At 39.6% G+C, this 21,215-nt stretch overlaps 1 protein-coding gene across 1 annotated transcript in view; it reads right to left on the bottom strand.

The window, feature by feature from the left end:
- Positions 1-21,215, bottom strand: part of LOC121526088 (ryanodine receptor 3-like) — a 140,330-nt gene that overhangs the window by 67,991 nt on the left and 51,124 nt on the right. The window contains 17 exon segments of the mRNA XM_041812420.1: positions 2,580-2,711; positions 3,286-3,388; positions 5,744-5,944; positions 7,463-8,270; positions 10,347-10,573; positions 10,928-11,014; positions 11,424-11,589; positions 12,140-12,300; positions 12,375-12,441; positions 12,672-12,871; positions 12,949-13,157; positions 13,530-13,704; positions 15,696-15,876; positions 16,135-16,307; positions 18,155-18,314; positions 18,501-18,584; positions 21,067-21,170. Coding sequence (XP_041668354.1) covers positions 2,580-2,711; positions 3,286-3,388; positions 5,744-5,944; positions 7,463-8,270; positions 10,347-10,573; positions 10,928-11,014; positions 11,424-11,589; positions 12,140-12,300; positions 12,375-12,441; positions 12,672-12,871; positions 12,949-13,157; positions 13,530-13,704; positions 15,696-15,876; positions 16,135-16,307; positions 18,155-18,314; positions 18,501-18,584; positions 21,067-21,170 — 3,238 coding nt within the window.

Here is a 21,215-nt window from a genome sequence, read left to right as displayed (position 1 = left end):
GTGAAAAATTGCAGCAATAACCTAACAGTCAGAAAAAAGACTCAAAATAATCAGAAGTTTCAAATAATACACTGCCTCCTACACTCAAGGCTAACATAAACAAAAGAGAAATTTTTTTAACAAACTAGTCTGAGGGATTTTATCTGATTGACTCCAGAATTTTTATAGTGATTGTAGACAAGTTGGAGATCTAAAGTCATTAAAAACATTTCCATAGGGTGTGGCTGTGACTGGGGACTAGTTACCCTATTTTTACATTGTTTTCTGCACAACTATTCCATATAACTTTAAACTGCTTATGTCAATCATTGCCAAACTTTACAAGGATGATCGCACATTGTGCCTGAATAAATCATCCATCAAAATCCTTAATTTGATCACAGCACCTCCTGTGGCCAGCCCCTTGACACCATTACACCAAGGCTTATGACCTTCCATCTGCATATACACCATGACTCCACCTATAAAACTAGAAGAGCACTCGGAGAGCGCAGACCTCCGCCATTAGCCCTATCTCCCAGTAGTGAAGAATCCTTTAAAAAATTCCTAGATTGGTCCCCATGTGCCCCCCACCACAGCATTCGCCAATTACTCCCTCCCCGGTGGGGTGGAAACACAGTGAGGCTTCGCTACGGGTGATATCAGATGCGCCCATGGTCTCACTGATAACTGGAAATCATGGCAGAGGGTGAATATTCCTCTATTCCTCCCAGCATTGTGAGTATCCTCGCTACAATTAGCTGTCTTCCTCTCTGTTACGCTCCGACTCGTCTCCTCGACCCGACGTGTGTCTTTCAAACTCTATAAATTTCAAAACTTTGAATAGAAACACACCCAAAAACTGCTGTGGCGCCACCTACTGTAAGAGGCCAGTAACAACTCTGACATCAAATGTCCCAACTTTGAATTTGACTAAATAAATATCTGTCCTAGCCTCATCAGCTCTACATTTTAGCATCTTGCTTTGACAGGCTGCCACCTAGTGATGATGAGCAATACTACTTCATATACAAAATACAATAACCTCATTATTTTACATCAACTGACAGTCCTAGAGGATCTACATGATCTTTCTGCTGCGCTGCAGCACACAGCATGGGTTGCCAATACCAGGCAGTTACTACAAAGCAGCAATCACAGTACAACTCGGCATGCAGCGGGGTGCAAGGGCCCTCCAGTGCTGCTTGCTGCCCTAGTTTTTCTTGTTTTTCATTGTTTCACTTCTGTTAGTGTTTACTGCAATGATATGTTATTTGTTCCATGTGTTTGCTCATTATTGTGTAGTATCTACATACATGTCAATGGGTTTGATTTATTAAAGATCTATTAAAATCTGGTGTTATAACAGTTTTTTCCTCCTTTGTTGTTTTTCCTCATCTCCAGCAGCTGGTAGAAGATGCTCTCCACTCTACAGCCTCTCCACCATCCGGCTCCATGTATTACCATAATAAAATTGAAAAGAAATTGAAATGGAAATGACTTCCACCCGACGACACAGTCCACATGACACAAGCAGACAAATAGAGGCAACACTGAGGGTGCTGTAGGTGCAAAACAGGGTCTCCTGTTTTCTAATCCTCTCTTTAAGTGAGGAACATAGACAGAGAGCTCGTACAAAACAAGGTGAAAGAGACCGTAAACACGCACAATGTAAGGCAGAATGAAAGGATAACATGTGAAAGGAGCCTGGGTTTTAATGGAAATAACAAATGTTGTACATGATGTAAAAAAAAAAAACAACAGCTTCAGGGTTGTGTTAAGGACGCTTATTTATGGAAGTTTTAGCCATGCTGACCTAGAAGTAAAATCTCAAACAAGGAGTGCGTCATAGAAAAGCTTTGAGTGGTTCTATTGTGTTCATTATGTTGCCATGGTAACAAACAAATCAAGTTCGTTTTTTAAAAAGACACTCAAAGCTGAACTAAGGTTAAAGTTTTTTCAAAGTGCATTTGGAGGCATGACTCATGGTCTATGTTTTGACCAGATTTCACTGTGAAATCTCCCTCAGTCAATATTTTATCATATTAACAGGCCATATACGAATATAGAGGCCTATATGACATACATATTGGCAAAAATTATTGTTTCACTGATCCATGCATCTTATTCCCCAACAAAGATGAACCAAAATGAACCACTTTCAATCTCTTGCAAATAAATCTGTTGCTGAAACCTTTCAACCACTAAACTGTCTCTGAATTTTGAGCCTGTCAGGTATCTATAAACTACGTCAGCATTAATCAGAGCTGTGGTCTAAAGACCAGCATCTGTTTCAGCCTCGAAGCATACTGACTATGTGATGGCTGAGACATACGTCAGCTCTGCTCAAAATAGACTTTTTTGTTTTAACCTTTATGATTATGGCTTGCAACCCATGAAAATAAGAAATCCACTATCTCAAAATATTAGAATTTTGTGGAAAAGTCAAAACGTGCTAATATGTGCATGAAAATCTTGCATCCACATCCTCAAGCCAATCAGAAATTAGCGCTTAGATTTTAGATCATTAAGACCCAGGTATTATAAAGCAGGTACCATAAGTTTAGTGCATTTAACGATAAAAACAGTGTTTTTCTCACATGGCGTGGCTTTCTCCTTTTCTGTTGGCTCTTCTGCCTTGTGCGCCTGGCCTTTGATCTTGTTCACCAGCATTAGGAGGCGACCTCTGATAGATGTAGCTTGCTCATCTTCATCTTCCTCCATAGGGATTCCTACACAGTACAAACGAAAAGACACACTATATAAACACGTGGATCAAAGCTTATTAAAACCATATCTCTGCCGAGCATGGCTTCCTGTGGGGTTAGCAGGCGTGTCATGTATATAGTAAACAGAATGAGATGTACAGTATCTGCAGTTTCTTTGCAATCTAAAGCTGTGTGTTATTGTTCTGTGTGTGGCGGTTCCATGACAGGTCGGCACTTTGCAGCATGGCTGAAACTGCCGTTGGATCAGTTGTACCGCAGAGAATTGGGTAATTCAATTATTTATCAAAACATCAAGATGTCAGAGCAATTTGAGAAGCAGTGAAGTGTAACTCTGCTGCAGAAACAGAGAGAGAGGCAGAGGTAGAATGAAAGAAAAAGGCATTTCTGAAAGCAATTACTGTTGTTATTCAACTGATGTTGACAGAACGGAGCGGAAATGACTCTCTTATCATTTATGTCTTCTATATTTTACATTTGATATATCTTTTGCAATTCCTGTTACAAATTCTACAACATGAATTTTATTAAGTTTAATACAAATGTGCATCTCATTTTTAAGATTGTCTCCTAATCTCACCACAGTGAAGCTGCAGCTGGTTGTGAAAGTCGTACAGTTCCTCCTGGATGTCTGTTGGACATGGACAGTCCTCTCCGGTACTGAATGTCAGCAGCATGTTGATCTAAAATACAAAAATATGCAAGAAGACACTTAATGCAGCTGAGAAATGGCTGCTACTTCTCCCCGTCATCACACGAAAAGCTATTTATGATGTGATTTAATTGTAACATTTTCAGAGAAAAAGAAACATCTTAATTTTGCTTCACAGGCCGAAGGACTCTCTGACTATTCATTAAAGTAGCAGTGAAGCGCTGAACTCCATCTCCCACTGTGACCCTTCAGGGACGAAGCATGCGTGTGCATGAGAGTGCACTCTCACTGAAGCAAAGACACCAAAGACAAGAAGGATGATTTGGCCTTGAGGCTTTGTTCAACACACAAAAAGAGTGTTTTCTGAGAAAGGATCTGCTCTAGATTATTCTAAAAACACCGCAACAGAACATCTTAAAATAGGGATACTAAGGGTGGGAGAAATAGTGGCCATATATGTAGGAAATCACAGAAGTTATGTAACATCTCCAGATGAATTATCCAGTTACATGCATCATTTGAAGTGTTGAGCCTGCAGGCTGTCTGTGTGGTCACATGTAACAGATTTTAGGAGTCATCACTCTGAACAGATGCACAGTCCCTGGCATTTACCCACCATGGCTGATCTGCATTTTATTTAAAGTCACATGAGCTTTAATAAGGTCACATGCACAACATGTGAGCGATTGTCAGTCGCATGAGGAGAGGTGTGAAGTGTTGTTAGGATGCTGGGTTTAAGATAACACAGCTGTGATGTGAGGGGGGGAGAAGCGGTATTTCCACGTGGCTCATCTCAGTCTATGTCATGTCTTATTGTATAAGGTTAAAAGTTGCAGACTTTTTCTAAATTGAATAAAGTTTGATGTTTCTGTGCAGACCTTAAATTAATAACAGTCCTGAGGTTAACAATGATTGTAAATTAAAGAGCCCTTGAAACACCCACACAGGTTATTTTACTTGTTTTGGATGATTAGAGCTCTTGTCAGGAGCATGTGCTTGTTCTTTGCTGCCAGGTTTAGATATAAAACACTTAAATTCATACTCTCTTACTTGACAATGAAGTTTTCTAACCCATCTACCTTGTTTGTATTTAAAGCCTCCAAAAGAAGTGAACTCTTTGATAATGTGCAATGCCTTTAAATATGCAAATAAAATAAACTTTAGTTCTTTTGGTAAGTAAATAGGTTTATTTAAAGCTTCTTTGAGGAGTTTTCAAACTGCAGTGTCCAAATGAGCAAGCCTGACTGAGACCTATCCACACATACTCAGTGCTGTGATTGTAGACAAAGGTGCATCTACTGTATTCTGACTGTTTTTATCTGACTATTTGACATTACTTTGTAGAAAGCTGTTTTCACTTTGACAATAAAGAGCTTTTCTTGTCATTTTATTGCAAAAAAAAGCCAAATTACATTTTATATAAATATTTTACATAGACACTGTCATTTTCTTAAATGTTCGTGACGTGTTGATGATATTTTTTATGATAGCCTTTCCTGAGTGGCAGCTGAGTCATGGTAACAAGCTCCTGAAGTCGGTCACTCCCTATAGTACACTGCATTTTAAACCCCAGTACACATCCAGGTTAAGGCTCATGGTCAATATTTTTTCAGGGTTTTAGAGCATTGCATTTCTGATATATTTGGAAATACAAATAGAATAGCACTACCTCAGATGACTTGTACTTTTCAGCATGGTTAATAATTCTTATAACAGACAGCAGGGTTGCAGTGGTTGCACTGTCGTCTCATAGCAAGAAGGTCTCTGTTTTGAATGCCAGGGCCTTTCAGTGTGCAGTTTGCAATAGCTTCTCATGCACATGGGGGGCTCTCTCTGGGTACTGTGGTTTCCTCCAACATTCTTTGGGCATGCTCATTACGTAATCTGTGACTCTGAATTGCCCGCAGGTGTGAGTGAGAGCATGAAGGTGTATGTCAGTCATGTGATTGAACTGCATCTGGTCCCAGAGGCCCAATGACAGCTGGGAAAAACTCGAGCCCACTGTAACCCTCATTGGGATGAGGAGTTAAGAAAATGGATGGATGAATGGATAATTCCTACAACACTTTGTCAATGTTATGCAATGTTATGCATTGTCTAGAAAGGTAGTAAATGACACCCAAATACTGCTGTGGTAACTGGGATGCACTGCTGTTAAAAAGGTGTTGTTGACATAAATACATAGATACAAATTGAGCATCTGTTATTGTGGGTATGCTCTCAATGTTGTTAATATTTATAATATTAACCTACTCAGTGTTGTACTGGGAATAAGAACATTTCAGTAGCATGCACAGCAGACAATGAGACACTCTTGTTTACATTTAAATTAGACCCCTGTGTCCTCATTCCCAGCAGCCCTGCGGTGACTGCAGCCTCGTCTCACCTGTTCTTGAGGGGGCGATCTGAATTCTTTGGTCTTCTTGGCGGTGACAGCGGCCGACATGTTGAGGGCTAGCATCAGCTCGTTGTAGCGAAACTTCTGGTTGTACTGCAGCTTGGAGACGAAGTTGTCTGAGAAGGACACAATGGCCTCGATACGGTGCTTCAGCTCACAGTCACAGAAATAGTGAAGCAGCTCGCACATCTTGACAGGAGACCGGGGGTGAGACAAAGGACAGGTATATTATGTTTGAAGGAAAATATTTTAACTTTACCTTATTCAACAAAATTAACTGACTGGGAATTTCAGGAAGTAGGTACTAAAACAGGTGAAGAAGAATGGAGTATCTGTCTGCTTAAAGTGTCTTGTTTTGCTCCTTACTTGTATTTTGGTTTTATAGAGTTTATTTTTGGAGGGGGTTAATCATTAAAAACTGTGTTCTGTTGTGTTTTTGATGTGACTAAAAATAGTGGTACAAATGTAACAGAATAGTTAATGTAAAAAGTTGGTTTAATCCCTCAGTTGACTGCCACTTCTCTGTCACTGACCAACCAAAAGTAGAAAGGGAAGACTTGTTTTTTCAGCAGAAGAACACTGATCTGACTTGTATTTTGGAGGGTAAAGTTTCCAGGTCCACAGGTACCAATGGCATGACAGGATTCCATCAGACAACTTTTCACGTTTTCTTGGTGACATTTCCCTGAAAAACTGATATATAAGAACATACAGCTATTTAAGACAATGTTAGGGACACTACCAGGAAAGCATAGGTCAACTTTGGTAAACAAAACATTTATAGGAATTTGAGAGAATGTGATTGAAATTTGGGGTGGGGAATTTCTGTCAAAATTTCCCTGATTTTTCATGGATTTTTTCGGGAATATGTTTCAAAGTTTGGGGGAAGTTGTTTGGAAATTTTCCACAATTTTTCCTTGGAATTTTGGGGAGAATCTGTATGTAAATTTTGAGGGATCTGACTAGAAACTTTGGTGAACATTTCTAAGACTGTATGTTAATCAAATCTTTAGGCTTTTATGAAAGGTTAACCTTAAGTTTTGGGAAATGTTTGAGGACTTTTTGGGGCATTTTTAGGGGATTTGAAACAAATGTTTAGAATTTTCCTAGAAATGTTGGCATGTCTTGGAAATTTAGGGGAATTTGACTGAAAACTTGGGTGAGGAATTTATGTCAAAATTTTTCTCATTTTAATGGATGTTTTTTGGGATTTTTTTTTTTAAGTTGGGAGAAGTTTTTGCACATTTTTGAGGATTTGATTGAACCACACAGAGGAACACCAGAGAGTCATTTAGTTCTCCAGTCTGTAAATCCAGTCATACATTCACAAATGTTGAACGTATGATGCAATGGCTGTCAAGATTATATGACTTCACTTTCTGTAAATTGCTTGGATATGTCAAGGCTAACACATGGATATATCTGAAATGAATGAGCATACTAAACCAACACATGCAGCCATCTGGTTAACAGTATTTTGCTTATTTAAGAGTCATTTATATGAGCGGAAATGTGTTCAATGTGTGACATAGCCATTTCATGTGTGATTGACTTCTAAATGGGTCTATAACAGCAGATTGGTTATGAAACATGATGATGCTGACAGCTATCTTTTGGTGTGAATCATCTCTTTTAAATGAAGATGTTCATTGATTTCACCTTCAGTGGTTACAACACATGTAAGAGATCATATGTGCTCATAATTACCTGTCTCTTAACGGGCTCAGGTAGTCTCTTCTCCAGCAGCCCTTTCATTGGCTGTTTAGCCTCTTTGGCTGCCTCCTCCTCGCCAGCCTCTACTGCTTTCTCCTCCGCCCCTGTCAGTCCTTCTTTGTCTGTCGCCCCGACAACCCCCTCTTCCCACGCCTCTCTGAAAACATTTGGGTCAATCAGCAGCAGGATTTTATGGACGTCCTCGCTGCCCAACACACCCATAGTCAGCAAAGTACTCATGAGCTTCAGGATTGGCACAAACTGGTACTCCACACCTCCTCCTACAGGATCTCTAATGTGGTGCCCTCCGCCTTGAACAGCCTCTGTCAACATTGAAATCGCTTTCTCTTTCAGAACATCTAGAGGGATTTGGGGGCTGTAAAGATGCTGCTCCCGTTTGGTGCAGATGAAACAAGGTGGAGCAAAGTTGAGGCGTGGTTTGAGTGAGGTACTAAGCCCCACTCCTGGGGGGAGGTGTTTTTTAGAAGCATCTGAAAAAAGGCGTATGGATCGTGTCTCAGCTGTGACAGGGATGATGAACTCATCTTTCATCATGAGCCGTGCCTCTTTGGCAGTCTCCAGGTGGATGCTGATCAGGACGCTGTAGAAGCCCTCACGTAGCATCCCAGAGAGGTACTGATTGTCGATGGTGTACAGGAGCTGCGATTGGTCCAGGTGGCTGCAGAGGGCGTGGGCCACACGGGTGTTTCCTAGAGCGCAAAGGGCGCAGTAGAGTTTCAGGGTGTGGTAGTGAAACTTCTTCATGTCCTCCTGCTCGGACAGCTCCATGATGTCCACACACCTAGAGAATCAAAAGAGGTTCAGAAAATTACAGTCTTGGTTATAATTTCATACAGGATAACTGTGACTGTATTTTAGGAGTTAAGTGGCATTCAAATATGAATCAATAAAAGTAAATGCAAGGAAATTTTACAATCTCCCAATCATTTAGGGTAGGCCAATTGGACAAGTGAGCAGGCCCAGACCAATAAGGCCCACCCATAATGCTTTGTCTGGGTGACTGTGGCTGTGTGACTGTGTGCACATTCCCATGGTGCATTACTACGGGTTTGAAAAGTAAGACAAAAATTGTTTCCTATTCACAAAGTCATGATACTCATCGCATGGGCCACACTTATTCAAGCCTGCCAGGAGGTAATGGAAGTGAGCCTTTATGCAAACTAGACAGCTGTGGCTTAGTGGAAGAGTATTTTGGTCCCTAGCTCCTGCAGTCCACTGGGCAAGACTCTGAACCCCAAACTTTTCCAAAAAATATAGTGAGGGGTCCGACTGCAGACCGTACATTTCTGATGGCCACTCAGACAAACCGTTCAGTTGAGACACTGTTTATCACAGAAAGAAAATGCCATAATTTGCAAGTACAACATTTTTTTTCATTCAATTTCATTCATTAACAAAGACTGGCATAACAGCACACAAAACATTTCATTAAAAAAGGGGAATAAGATCAGAGGTCTGTGATTCGATTATGCATGTATCTATTTTGGGATAGTAACACTAACGGTGGCTCACTTTAGCTACGCTAGCTAGGTAACTATTGTTACTATATCTTCAGAGATTTGAGCACTTTAAACTACTCCATGTTTTGCTGTAATTTTATGTAACTACTTTGATGTAAAATTTACTATTTTGTCTTTTAATTTTAACTTTTGTATATTTTGTTTGTAACAGACAATTTGTATTGTCCCTATTGAATAAATTTAATAAATACAACAAAAATAAACATAAGCCAATATAGCTTAGCTTTGGCTTCATTAGTTATGTAGTTATGTGGTCTGCATAAGCTATGCTGCATTAGAATGTTTTCATGGAGGACGAGCTTTTTTCATGTTTCAGACTGTTTACTCTGCTTCATTTAATGATTTAAATCAGATCTATCATGTCAGATTTTTAACTTAACTTTTGGTACCCTAACCCTTACCCTTACCCGAAACAGAAGTTTAATCTGATTGTTTTTGAAAGTTTTAACGTGTACTTCTGTTCTGAGAGTGGTTGTGAGAGTGTCTGTCAGAAATAAATGGACTGCAGCCAGAAAATATAAATACTGAAGGCATAACTGTCTCCACTTTAAAACTGGGTTTAGTCTTCCATTTGAATGTGACACTTGGTTCTCTAAGCAGTCATGACACTAGGACAGGGATTGTATAAACGATGCCAATTTACCAATCACTATTGAAACAAAGCTAAGCACCTTCTTACCGTAGAAAGCTTTTTTTCCATTTACTTAAAAAGATCGATGTGTAAGATGCCTTTTTAGTACCTATTTATCTTCTAAAAAGTTAGACACACCTTACACCATCATGACAATAAGTGCAGCTGTCACTACCGACCACTACATGCTATCTGAATTGATTAAAAATTTGCTCCAATTCTTGCAAGTGGCCGCTTCACAGATCACACCATGCTTTAATATGCAGTGACAAAGCCCAGATCAATGGGGGCAGGTATCATTTTTTACAATTTTTTTCCTCATTGTATGCAAATCCTGCATTTTGATTGAAAATATTTCAAAACTCATGACAAAAAGTGACAAGTAGAGGTGATCGGTAAAATTCCCAGACTGTGGGTCTGTCTCACAAAAATGACTGCAGGCTGAGCTCAACTGGAGCAAATGTGTTTTGTTTTTTGAATATTATTTAGGGGCTTTAGATGCCTTCATTGAGAGAGCAAGGGCAGAGGATGGAGTCAGAAACAGGGATGAGAGAAGAGAACAACATGCAAGACTTAAACGTGGGTACAACCAAACAGCTAGACCATCCCTGAAGCAATATGCTTAATTTTCCTCCAAGTACTGCCCCTTTTACTTCAAACCTAAACCCATCAACTCCATACACCAGCACAGTAAAACCTGAAGCACCTGTTCTCTTCAGGTATATGCACGGCCAACATCTGCAGGGGCTCCACACACTGCACCACCCAGCCGTGCCTCTCGTTGACTCTGGCTGTTTCCACTTTGAGGAAGGTGTTTGGCATGCGGCTCCACAGCACGGCATTGATGGTCTGGACATCTAGACGGGGCGGGCACTGAGGTACTGGGTTTTTAAGCTCGCTCTTAAAGATGGCTGATGACAGAGGCATGGCGTTCTGGAGAGGTCACATGACAATGGATGAATATTGCTGTTAAAGTTTTGAAAAAACGATTACTTCTTAACCAGGAGGAGACAGTCTTTTTAAGCTGCATGCAACCATTTCTCTGTGGAATGAGGTACAAAATCTGCCTAGTCTGTTCCGTCACTATCTTCTTTTTTTCTCCTTGAAGATAACATCATAAAGCTTTTAGCATCTTTGTTTCACACTAAAATATTAGCCTTAAGGGTGTAGCTAAAGGCTGCACCTCTTAGCGCATTTCAGGGGAAAATAAGGTGATGCAGAAAGACTCAAATGAAGCTCAAGCAATTATGTTTGGATTGAAGGATTCTGTGTTAATGTGCACTCTACCTTTATCTTGGCTAGCTCAAACTGGAAGAGGTTCGGGCTTGTTGGTCGCACAAACACTGCAGGAAATAGCTTGGTGTTTGGTTCCACCTGGAGCAGAAAAATAGTAAACAACAAGAACACGTCAGCAGCTTGAGGTGCAGCAAGAGAGTCTGACTTGCAGAAAGCAGCTTAATGATGCATCATGAAACTCCATGACGGTGCTAAGCGTGTGCCTGTGTGTGTGTGTGTGTGTGTGTGTGTGTGTGTGTGTGTGTGTTTGCAGGTTTGCATGATAACTGGCGAGATGAGTCAGCGTTGGTTGAAGCGTCACAGAGTTTCAGTGAGGGAGAACATAAGAAGATTATACCCTTCCAAAGGTTCTGTCAGATTTAGTTCTCAGAGTAAATCTGAAAAGGGAGAGTCTGACGTTCAACAATGGAGACGTCATGGCTCTGTTTAGAGAATATGCAAAGAGAGAAGATGGATTTCCTGGTTTAGTACTTAAGTTATTCAGTACCTGATAGGATGTGGAAATCTCTTTTCCGTTGACGGTGAACGTCACCATGCCGGTGGCGAGGTCTATCAGACAGCCAATCTCCAGGTCCACATTGGTGCGACTGGAGGCGTGAGCGGCATTTGTGACGTCACCACCCCACACCATGTAGCAGTTACTCCTCCTCACACTGTCAGAGAGCAGAAAGCAATGACTCATTTCCTCTTTATGTACATTTTATGGCAGCATCTAGCTTTTAAAAGAAGTACATTAACACTCAAAACACATCAACACATCTACTGCATAAACTATAAAGTAAAGAGTTCAAATCAAGGTGAGCAGCTTTACAATTTCACCTTATAGACACAGCGACTCTTTTCTTTTGATGCTACTTTCAGGGCAGAAACCTAACTGCTGTCACAATGATGAGCTGTAAACTGAGCAACTACAGGGTGTATGACAAATTACAATAATTTCACTGTTTCTGAGTAACTGAGACTTTAATAAAAAAAAAACAGATGTCTAGATGTCTAGATGTCAGATGAAAACAGATGTCTAGAAAGAAATGTCAATTAAATAAAATTATGCAAGCTAAAATAATTGACAGCATAAATATTCACCCTCTTAAAATGACTGACCCAGTTCAACAGAGCTGCGTTTGGGTGCAGATCGCTGCACTGACAGAGTATGTGGAATTTTGGGGTTACAGTATCATCAGCAAGTAAGTAAATGAATCTCACCTCTCATGGACTCTTCCTCGTTCATCACCCAGGGTGACAGTGACTGTTCGGATTTTACTGAGGTTGAAGTTGTTGCTATAGTAATGGTAGTCAGGGGTTACCCATCCAACCCACACGGCGGCTGGGTCCTGACCAGCAAAGACCCTTACTGAGTGGTAGTACTGAAATGACACAGGCAGAAGTTAGCCAATACCGTTGATGTTGTGAATGCAAATTAAAAAACATTATGTAGTACCATAGTGATGCTGCCGTAGTCCACTCGTCTGCTCTCCTCACTATGTCTCACTGACCTTAACGGATATCTAAGAAGAGACACATTCAATGGTTGATCACAAAGTACAAACAACAATAATAATATCTGTGCTGCTGATTTTTGATTGGCTGAGACTTTAAAGGAACCACACATCTCAAACAGCATCAAATAATTAGGTTTATAGATTAAAAGGAAACTTGCTTATCAATAATTGAGGTAAATCAGTGAATAAATGTGGAATACAAAATGAAAAAAGTGAGTTGCTTAACATATGATTACCTGTGTTTAACTTTAAGAGTCTCCTCATCATGGACTCCGTTCATGTCCACGACAGGGTTTGTTTTGAAGACTGAGTGGAACTCTACAGGCATGCTGAGGCGACAAAACACCATGTCTGCATTACTGTTCTGGGTGCCAAAAGACTTGTGGGTGACTTTGAGACACGGTGGGCTGTCTACAGTACCGTCAATCCTAGTCACCTGCAAAACACAGGGGAACATTAGCGTTTTATGTCTTAATTTATAAATAAATTATACAATATTTTTTATTTTCTCACTGCAATGTGGTTGTGATCCTTTGGCACGTTGACAAAAGTGGGCAGACGCTTGCTAAACCACATGGTGACCTCTCGGTTCATGTTGACAGCGAACGGTTCAAAGCCTTCCTGCAAGCCGCACATAGTGTAGTACTTAAAGGTGCTGGCATCTTTCCCCAGATTCATACGGCCCACCTGAGCCAGACCAAGGCTGCAGACTGGAATGAAACCTGAAGGACAGCCAGAGGAAGAGAAGGAGAGAGTAAAAACCTCTAAAAAGAGCACAACCACACACACACACACACACACACACACACACAGCAGGAGGGGAGGGAAAATCAATCCAGCTTTTCAAAAAGCCAATTTACAAGCGTCACATTAAATAAGGGTGATTTTGTTACAGGGCACCACTTATTTTTCACTTATTTTGCTGGTGTGGTCATTCTGGGTTAATGCGCCATGCTCTGCCAGTGAAGGCTTTATTAAAAGATGAGTGACCAACGAGTCTTTCGACAATCACCTTATCAGTCTCCCACCATCTGACCTTACACTTCTGGCTCTGTTAGCACACAAGCAATATCCAGATTTAAAGACTTTCTCACCATCCTCAGTTTCAAAGTCTGTGAAGCAGAGTTCTGATCCCTTGGTGGTGATGAGGATCTCTCCGTTGAGGGTGAAGATCATGGATTTGTCCTCCATGTTGATCATGCAGCCCACAACGTCCCCGGCATGCCAACAGCGCCCAAACAAACGGCTGCCCATGTTAAGACAGTGGCCCTGTATATAGAACATAATCCAGCATGAAATACTGCACTCAACAAGTGGTTTTAAATTTTATATCCATTATCCTTATATCCAACTAAACACTCAAATATGGGATGGGCAACTGACAGCAGGTCAATTTTAATTTTCAATAAATTATGACCATTAAGAAACCATGATAGTATCTGACATGAAGAATGCAAAACTTTGTTGCTAGTACAAAACCATTCACAAAATCTAAAGGCATTTAGGTAGAACAATAGAACAATTTCCATAATAATCTTTGATTTACAGTTTATGTCTTGTGCTCTGCAAAACATCATTAAATGCAGATGTTTTTTTTATTTTTTAAAGATTTATTTTAGGGCTTTTCATTCCCTTATCTGACAGAGGAGGACAGTGGATAGACTCAGGAACGGGATGAGAGGGGGTTGAGACATGGGGCAAAGGGCCACAGGCCAGATTCAAACCTGGGCTGCCCACATTCATGGATCACGCCTCAGACCACTAGGCCATCTGCGTGCCCAATGTAGATGTTTTTTATTGTTTCTATGAAACTATTTTCATGTCTTTTTAGAGTCCCTGTAAAGTGAAATCCAAACTTTGCATCTAACACACTAGATTTTTTAGAATAAGGTTGCTGTAAACATGTAAAAACATTGAGATCTATATGTGATTGACCATTAGAAAGCTGTTCAACTCTTTCCTGGTTTGGTTTAATTTGAGCAAGGCAAAAATCTCAGCTCAGTCTTGATGGGGAATTACCCCACCCTCCAAATGCTACAAAAACGTAAAAATCAATGGGCAGTTCATCTCAGTACAGTCTGTTGTTAGCTAATGTCACTGCTTTCATTGAAAGTTAACAGCCAGCTGCATGCTGTGTTTTTGTTCAGTGTGAGGCAAATTTCCCAAATCTATCAGCCACGGTGGTCAACAGGTCATTTAGAGTAGTAGTAGAGATTTGTCCAAGAAAACAGTAAATTGAATCCCCAATTTATGCAGCCATGCTCTTGCCATAGTTCACCTTAAGGTGAAGGGGCAGGCTAATTGCTGAAGTTCTTCTCTATTTTTCACTTGAACCAGATTCAGCAGGAACAAACATCTTACCTGCTGAAGGTGTGTTTTAATTCATGTTTCACTTGCCTTTAGCCCTGGATGATTAAAAGAAGGGAGTTGTGGCTTTGTCTCTCTCAAAGCAGCCAACGTTCAATCCCTCCTGTTTGTAAGCATTACAATGCTGATGTTTAGAATCTGATGATAGACACAATCTATTCCTGCCAAGTCTGTCACAATAAAAGCCTCCAATGCTAATCATCATTGAAAACTTTTATTTGGAAGAGCAACATCAGGAAATGGAGCAACTTAACAAAAATGTCTCGCAAGAAAATGAGATATAAAAAATACCTGAAGAATTAAATAAAGGGTGAGAAAATTAAACTGAGACTTTTCAGCTCTAAACTGTCTGCTTGTAATGACATGAATGTGATTATTTCTCTGGTGACTTAAAAAGAGAGTTGTAAAACGGCAGCATAGCAGACAGAGGACTCCTCCATTCAGGGGGTAGCTTTATCTTTTGAGAGAGAGGATTGTATTTCTCATGGGTTGGTGTGGCTTCAGTGCTTTCCCCCTGACACTCACACAGCACTTAAAAAAATAGAAATGTGAGTAAAATATAGGTCCACTTCATTTGCCCCCTAATATAATATCTTTACTGCATTACAAAAGTTGGTTTTAATTTTGTGTTATCAAATCCAGTTAACTCACAAGATATGTTGTTTTATATGCTAAATTCTGATGAAAAATAAGTATTTGTTCCTTCCATAAAATTATAGGTAATAGTCTAAACAAGAGTATCTGAACATGTAACAATTTGGTCCTCTGGTAGTAAGATTAATACCAAGGTGGCCCTCTTGGTAACCATAGCTCGTCCTTGACTCAAATGAAGGTAAAGGGTAAATGGCAAAATCTAATAGAGTTCAAAAATAAATTTTTCAATATACGCTCACCCTGTATCCATCAAATACAAAAGCAAGCTCATCTGTGCCAAGCTCCACGTCCGGCTTACATCCAGGTCTGGCCCAGCCCACTCTCATGTCTCCCCCTGTCACAGCTTCAAATTCAAAGTACCATTTCCCATTTTTTACAGCGTATGTCCTTTCTACCCGGAAGAAGCGAATCTTGTCGATGCTGAGCCGTTCAACAACTTGACCTGCAGGATGAATTGAAGAGCAACATGGTCAAGATGTAGATTATTGCAACAAAACCATCAGAGTCCCCTCATTAAAAAAGGTAAAAGTCAGTAGTGCAACACCAGAAAAGGCAGTTATTGGATAGAGTTAATGGTATCTGACATCATCATTTTTTTTTTTTTTATGTCATTAAAGGGGTAAAAAATGAATTTGCTTATCTGTGACAGAAAGTCACATTTCAGCGCTTACAATTGGCCTAATTGTAAATGAATTATACCCACCACCCTCCTGGTCTGAAGGCTCAATGTTGTATCCATAGCCAATCAGAGTGCGAATAGCCTCCCGTAAGCTGTCCCTGTTAGACTTCTTAGTACGCTCATCCAGCAGGGCATAGGGAACAAGGCGAGGGTTGCGTTTACTCTTCAGATCCTGCAGAGAGGAAAGACATTCATTAAAAAAAACATAACCAAGTTCCTAAACCAGCTCTGGCTTCCTCATTAACTGTAAACCCACTTAAAGGTTAAATGCGGTGTCAAAGTGTTAACAGCAACTGAGCTGTCAATCCCAATAATTGATGTCTTAATTGGCTATCTAATTGCCATTGGGGTACTGCTACGTATCACTTCCTGAATTTTCCCTCTGTAATCTCCCACTACAGTATTTCCACTGGGATCTGGGGGAACAGCCATGGAAGTGTCTAACTAATGCCACTTAAGCTCATTTGTGGAGCTTAATTTAAAATCTTATGTGGTTATGCAAATCCAAGACAGTTCCTTTGGTTTCAATAAATCGGGTAATTTAAAGAGCAAACTGCAAGTCTACTGAGATTTCAGTTATACCATGTGAACAGGACTGGCCCCAAACATAGGCAACTGTCTACCTGTCTTGACATAAATGTGATTGTTTCTCTGGTGGCTGACACAGAGAGCTGACAGGTCCAGCAGAGCAGAAAGATGATTCCTCCATTCAGGTTGAAGCATTTTTTTTTTTTTTTAAAGAGGATCATATTTCTCATGAGTGGGTGTGGCTTTGGCTCATTTAACCGACATGCTGACATCATCCTAGAGCAGATATTACTACCTCATTTTCATGATTTTGAAGTTTAATTTTATAAACTAAAGAAATGTTTTTTATGTCGGAAATTTGGCCTGGTGGTTCATAACACAGTGGTCTGTCATACAACAAACCTAAGACATTGATTTTTTATATCCCTTTACAGGGACTTTAAAGCCTATATTTAAACGCACATCTTGGCTGCAGAACTAGAAGAGCTAAACTGGTGTTTCCGTAACTAACATGGGTATTCAGCCCACCACAATTCCTCCTCTTTTCCCTCTTATAAGCAGCCAAAAGTTGAGCCTGCATTTCCAACATCATAATCACCATAGCAAAAAAGGCTAGATAAAGCCCCTCCCCAAACATTAGACATGTTCATCAAGTTAATTAGGATAATGCATGGTTGTCTCTCTTTGTCAACCCTCTGATTGACTGATGATCAGTCCCGGGTGAACTCTGACGTTTGCCCAATGACAACTGGGATTAGCTTCAGCACCCCCAGTGACCCAAAACACTATGAAATATAAGATAAATGAATAAAACTACTTCTTGAAAGTGTAACAAATCCATACCTTTAAATAAGTAGGCAAACAAACTACACAGAGAGCATATTTTTCATACAAACCCTCCCACCTTTTGATTTGTCCTGTCCTTAAAGTAAGTCTTGTATTGCACTGACATATGTAGTTTTCACATACATAAAACATTACCTCACTGAGTGTTTTCATATCTAATTTATGGCAACAGAAACAATACATAGCAAAGCCAGAGTAACAGGAGCTGGGAGCTAGGAGCCAGTGTGTGTAGCTTTAGTACATTTTCGTTAAACAGATGTGAGGAGACGTTCTCTTTGGAGCCTGTTCGGCACAATATGTTCTGTGTCTGGTTGGCCTTCAGTGCAGAACATGGTGCTGTGTAGAGAATAATGGAGCTAAGAAATGTCAGGCCAAACAGTCCGTCTGACATGTGCGCTGGTAGAGTATAGGCTCTATTGAGGGAGAATAAATGAAGCATGAAGGAGACAGTGAGAAAACAAAAAAATACAAAAGAAAGAAGAATAACTTGCTTCTTTCTCACTATATTGTAAGAAAACTGAGTTGTTTTGCTTCATTTTGTTGAAAAGTAAAGTTAAAGTTGCATCTTGGGTGACTTTTCAGAGGATTTTTTTTTAGGTTTGGCTCAAACACAGTGTATGCAAACAGCCTGCACAGCTTGTGTACCTGCTGAATGCCATACGTCCAGCCCTGTTTGATTCGATCCTTAGCCCACACATTGTGTGCGTTCTCTGCCAGTTTGTCCACCAGCAGCTCCTGACCTGGAGTCAGTTTGATGTCAGACAGATCCAGAGGAGAAGGCTTATAACCATTGGACATCATGTAGCTACAGAAAAAAGACATGACACATTATTTTAGTTATGCAAGAAGGCAAAGCTAAGTCTGCCAAAGCAGCTTTTACCTGCATTTACATTATATGTAAGCACATCCTGCTTATAAAGTGTAGATAGGGTCAAATGAGCAACATGTAAATAAATGAATTAAGACCATAAATATGAGCATGAATGCTTACTTTTTAGGGAGTTTGATTTTTTTGAGTGAGCTCTCAGCATTTGGATTGACCTGAACGACACGACAGCCCAACGCCAGCAGAGTCCTGAGACAGAGAGAGAAATTGTGCAATCCACACAGTGACAGCAGTACATCTGATTGACAGCACATTTTCATGTTCAAGCAGTTACATTTTCAGTTGCACATCTCCCTGTCAGGAAAGGACAGGCCATGAGTGCCCAGAGAAAGTGCTTCTGACAAATTTCCCTCACACCTTTAGAGGGTCAAAGTGACTGTAAAAACGAGTCCCTCAGAAAGCCATCAGTGTCATCCAGATGTGTCTGCCACAGCCTCAGATCAAGATTAATCACAGCAAGCCCCAACTCTGTCCTCCATGATTAAAGAGCAGTGATGTAAAATATCATAATAAGTCTCGCTGGTGCCTTTATGAGCAGAACCAAATGATGTGATGAGGACTGAGGAGCAGGACGATAGAGTTGGTACCCAATCATATACTAAACTTAACAACAATATCTAGCAAATAAATAAATGAAAATTAAAAATAAATTTATGAAAATGTTTAAATATTAAAATTAAATGCTAAAATAATTGCTTATAAATGTAAATCAGTAAGTGCAAAAATATAGTATTTGTTTCTTAAAATATGGTAAAAATTATCACATTATAAATTAAATATAACTGACCAATTAATAAGAAATAATATAAATAATACATTTAAATTGAATGAAGTTTAAAAAATGCATTTCTGATGTATTAGCCTAAACTTAGATTTAAACTGGATATCTCTAATATAATAAATTTAAGCAATAATTCAAAGATACTTCAATTAACTTGAAGTTAAATACCAAACTTGTTTGGATTTAATTCAATCTATAAACTTGATATTCATTTAAATGCAAAAAGTGATTTAGTTCAAAACAACATTTTTGCTGCTTCTCCTACATCACTGACATCAATCTCAGACAGGTTTGGTCATTAGTTTGCCAGGTGAACCCAATTAAAGGGAAATTATTTAAGGCGGTTGTCCCACATTATTAAGCCAGCCACAGGTTTCATGAAATATGGGGGAAAAGAAAAAGATCTTTCAGCAGATAAAATCGCATGAAACATTGCAGTATCTCGCAAAAAACATAAAAACACTGGATATTTCACAACAAATTAAGAGAGATCATCTTACTGTGAAGAGATTTGTGTGTGATTCAGAGCGCTTACAGGTTCATTCAGATAAAGGAGTTATGTGGAGTTCCTAACTGCCCATTTCCTGCCATGGTATAAAAAGAAGAACCATGCCTTCCAGAGTAAAATCATTTTCATGCAAGACAACATCCCATACTGCAAAAGAAAAATAAAAAAAATAATCCCACTAAGGCCTTGGCTGCCATGGCCATAAAAGGAGAAAAAATCACAGTGTGGCAACCATCATCCCCTGACCTCAACCCTACTGGGAACCTGTGGAGGATCCTTAAAAGGAAGCTCTATGAGGGTGGACAGCAGTTCACCTCTAAACAGCAGCTCTGGGAGGCAATTCTGGCATCCTCAAAGGAAATATAGGCATAAACTATACATGGACTTACAAACTCAATGGATGAGAGAGTTGTTAAGGTGATATCAAATGGAAATTGATGTGTAAAGTTTTTTTTTTTTTGATTGAAATAGCTTTGATTTGAGAAAAATAACCTCCTAATGCAAAAAATACAACAGACTTCCATTTTCAATCCCTCAGAAACTATTGAGTGTTTTGAAACTCTGTTTTGCACAGTTATTTGGATTACTGCATTTTAAGTTATTGTGCAAAAAAAATGCCATTGTCATCATTGGTAATTTTGCCGAACAAAATCCAGATTACAATATAATTGTTGAGGAATGAAAACTCCTATCAACTGCCAATTATATAGACTACTTAGGACAAAAATGAACAAAAACAGTACATGCGTAATGATTTGGGAAACAGTGTAACATTAAAACATTTGTTTTTGTCCCCCATTGAATTCTGTGCAAATACCTTGTCCATTTTCATTTTTGTGCAGGTTTTCAACCTGTTCTGTCTGAATGAAGCCTTTCAAATAAAAAAAAAAAAAAAGAAGTTTCAAGAAAACAAAGAAGTGAGTTGTCCTGTATCCTCTCTTGTCACCTCCAACCTTTCAAGTTCAGGCAAAGCTGCAATAAACCCCTAAGAACTTGACAGTGCTAAGCCAAACAGATATGAAAACCATGTGGACATTTTCCAAGTTTCACCGCAAGCATAAGCTTGTTTGTAACAAACTCCCTTTAGGATCCATCACGATGTGTTGTTATAGAGTATCCTAATAGACTGAATACCTGTGTCAACTAAACTGTGGTTAAACATGCTCATCCTCACTGTTCTTCCATGTCAGTAAAACATACCCCATGCCTTGTTATTGCTCCTAAATGACTGATTGAAACACATGAGAAGCATCTGTTCTTGTCATTTCTGGTTGTGACTAATCCGTCTGGCTCTCTCTTTGGCTCTGTCACAAGCTCCCTTTCTTCTTCTTTTCAGAGACTAAAGCACAATAGAGAAAGCCAACCCATAATACTCCACATACTTCAGAGTTTCTGTTGACATCTGCAGGTTGTAGTTCTTTTCAGTTTCTGGCAGCTTGGAGAAATCCACCAGGCATGGATGCTGCCGCTTATTATCATCCCTTATCTATAAAAAAGAAAGAACAGTCACAGGAATAATACTTCAACTCTC

This window comes from Cheilinus undulatus, linkage group 18 (genome assembly GCF_018320785.1).
Source record: "Cheilinus undulatus linkage group 18, ASM1832078v1, whole genome shotgun sequence".
Lineage (NCBI taxonomy): Eukaryota > Metazoa > Chordata > Actinopteri > Labriformes > Labridae > Cheilinus > Cheilinus undulatus.
The sequence above is the reverse complement of the archived record's forward strand: the minus strand, read 5'-3'. Positions and strand labels throughout refer to the sequence as shown.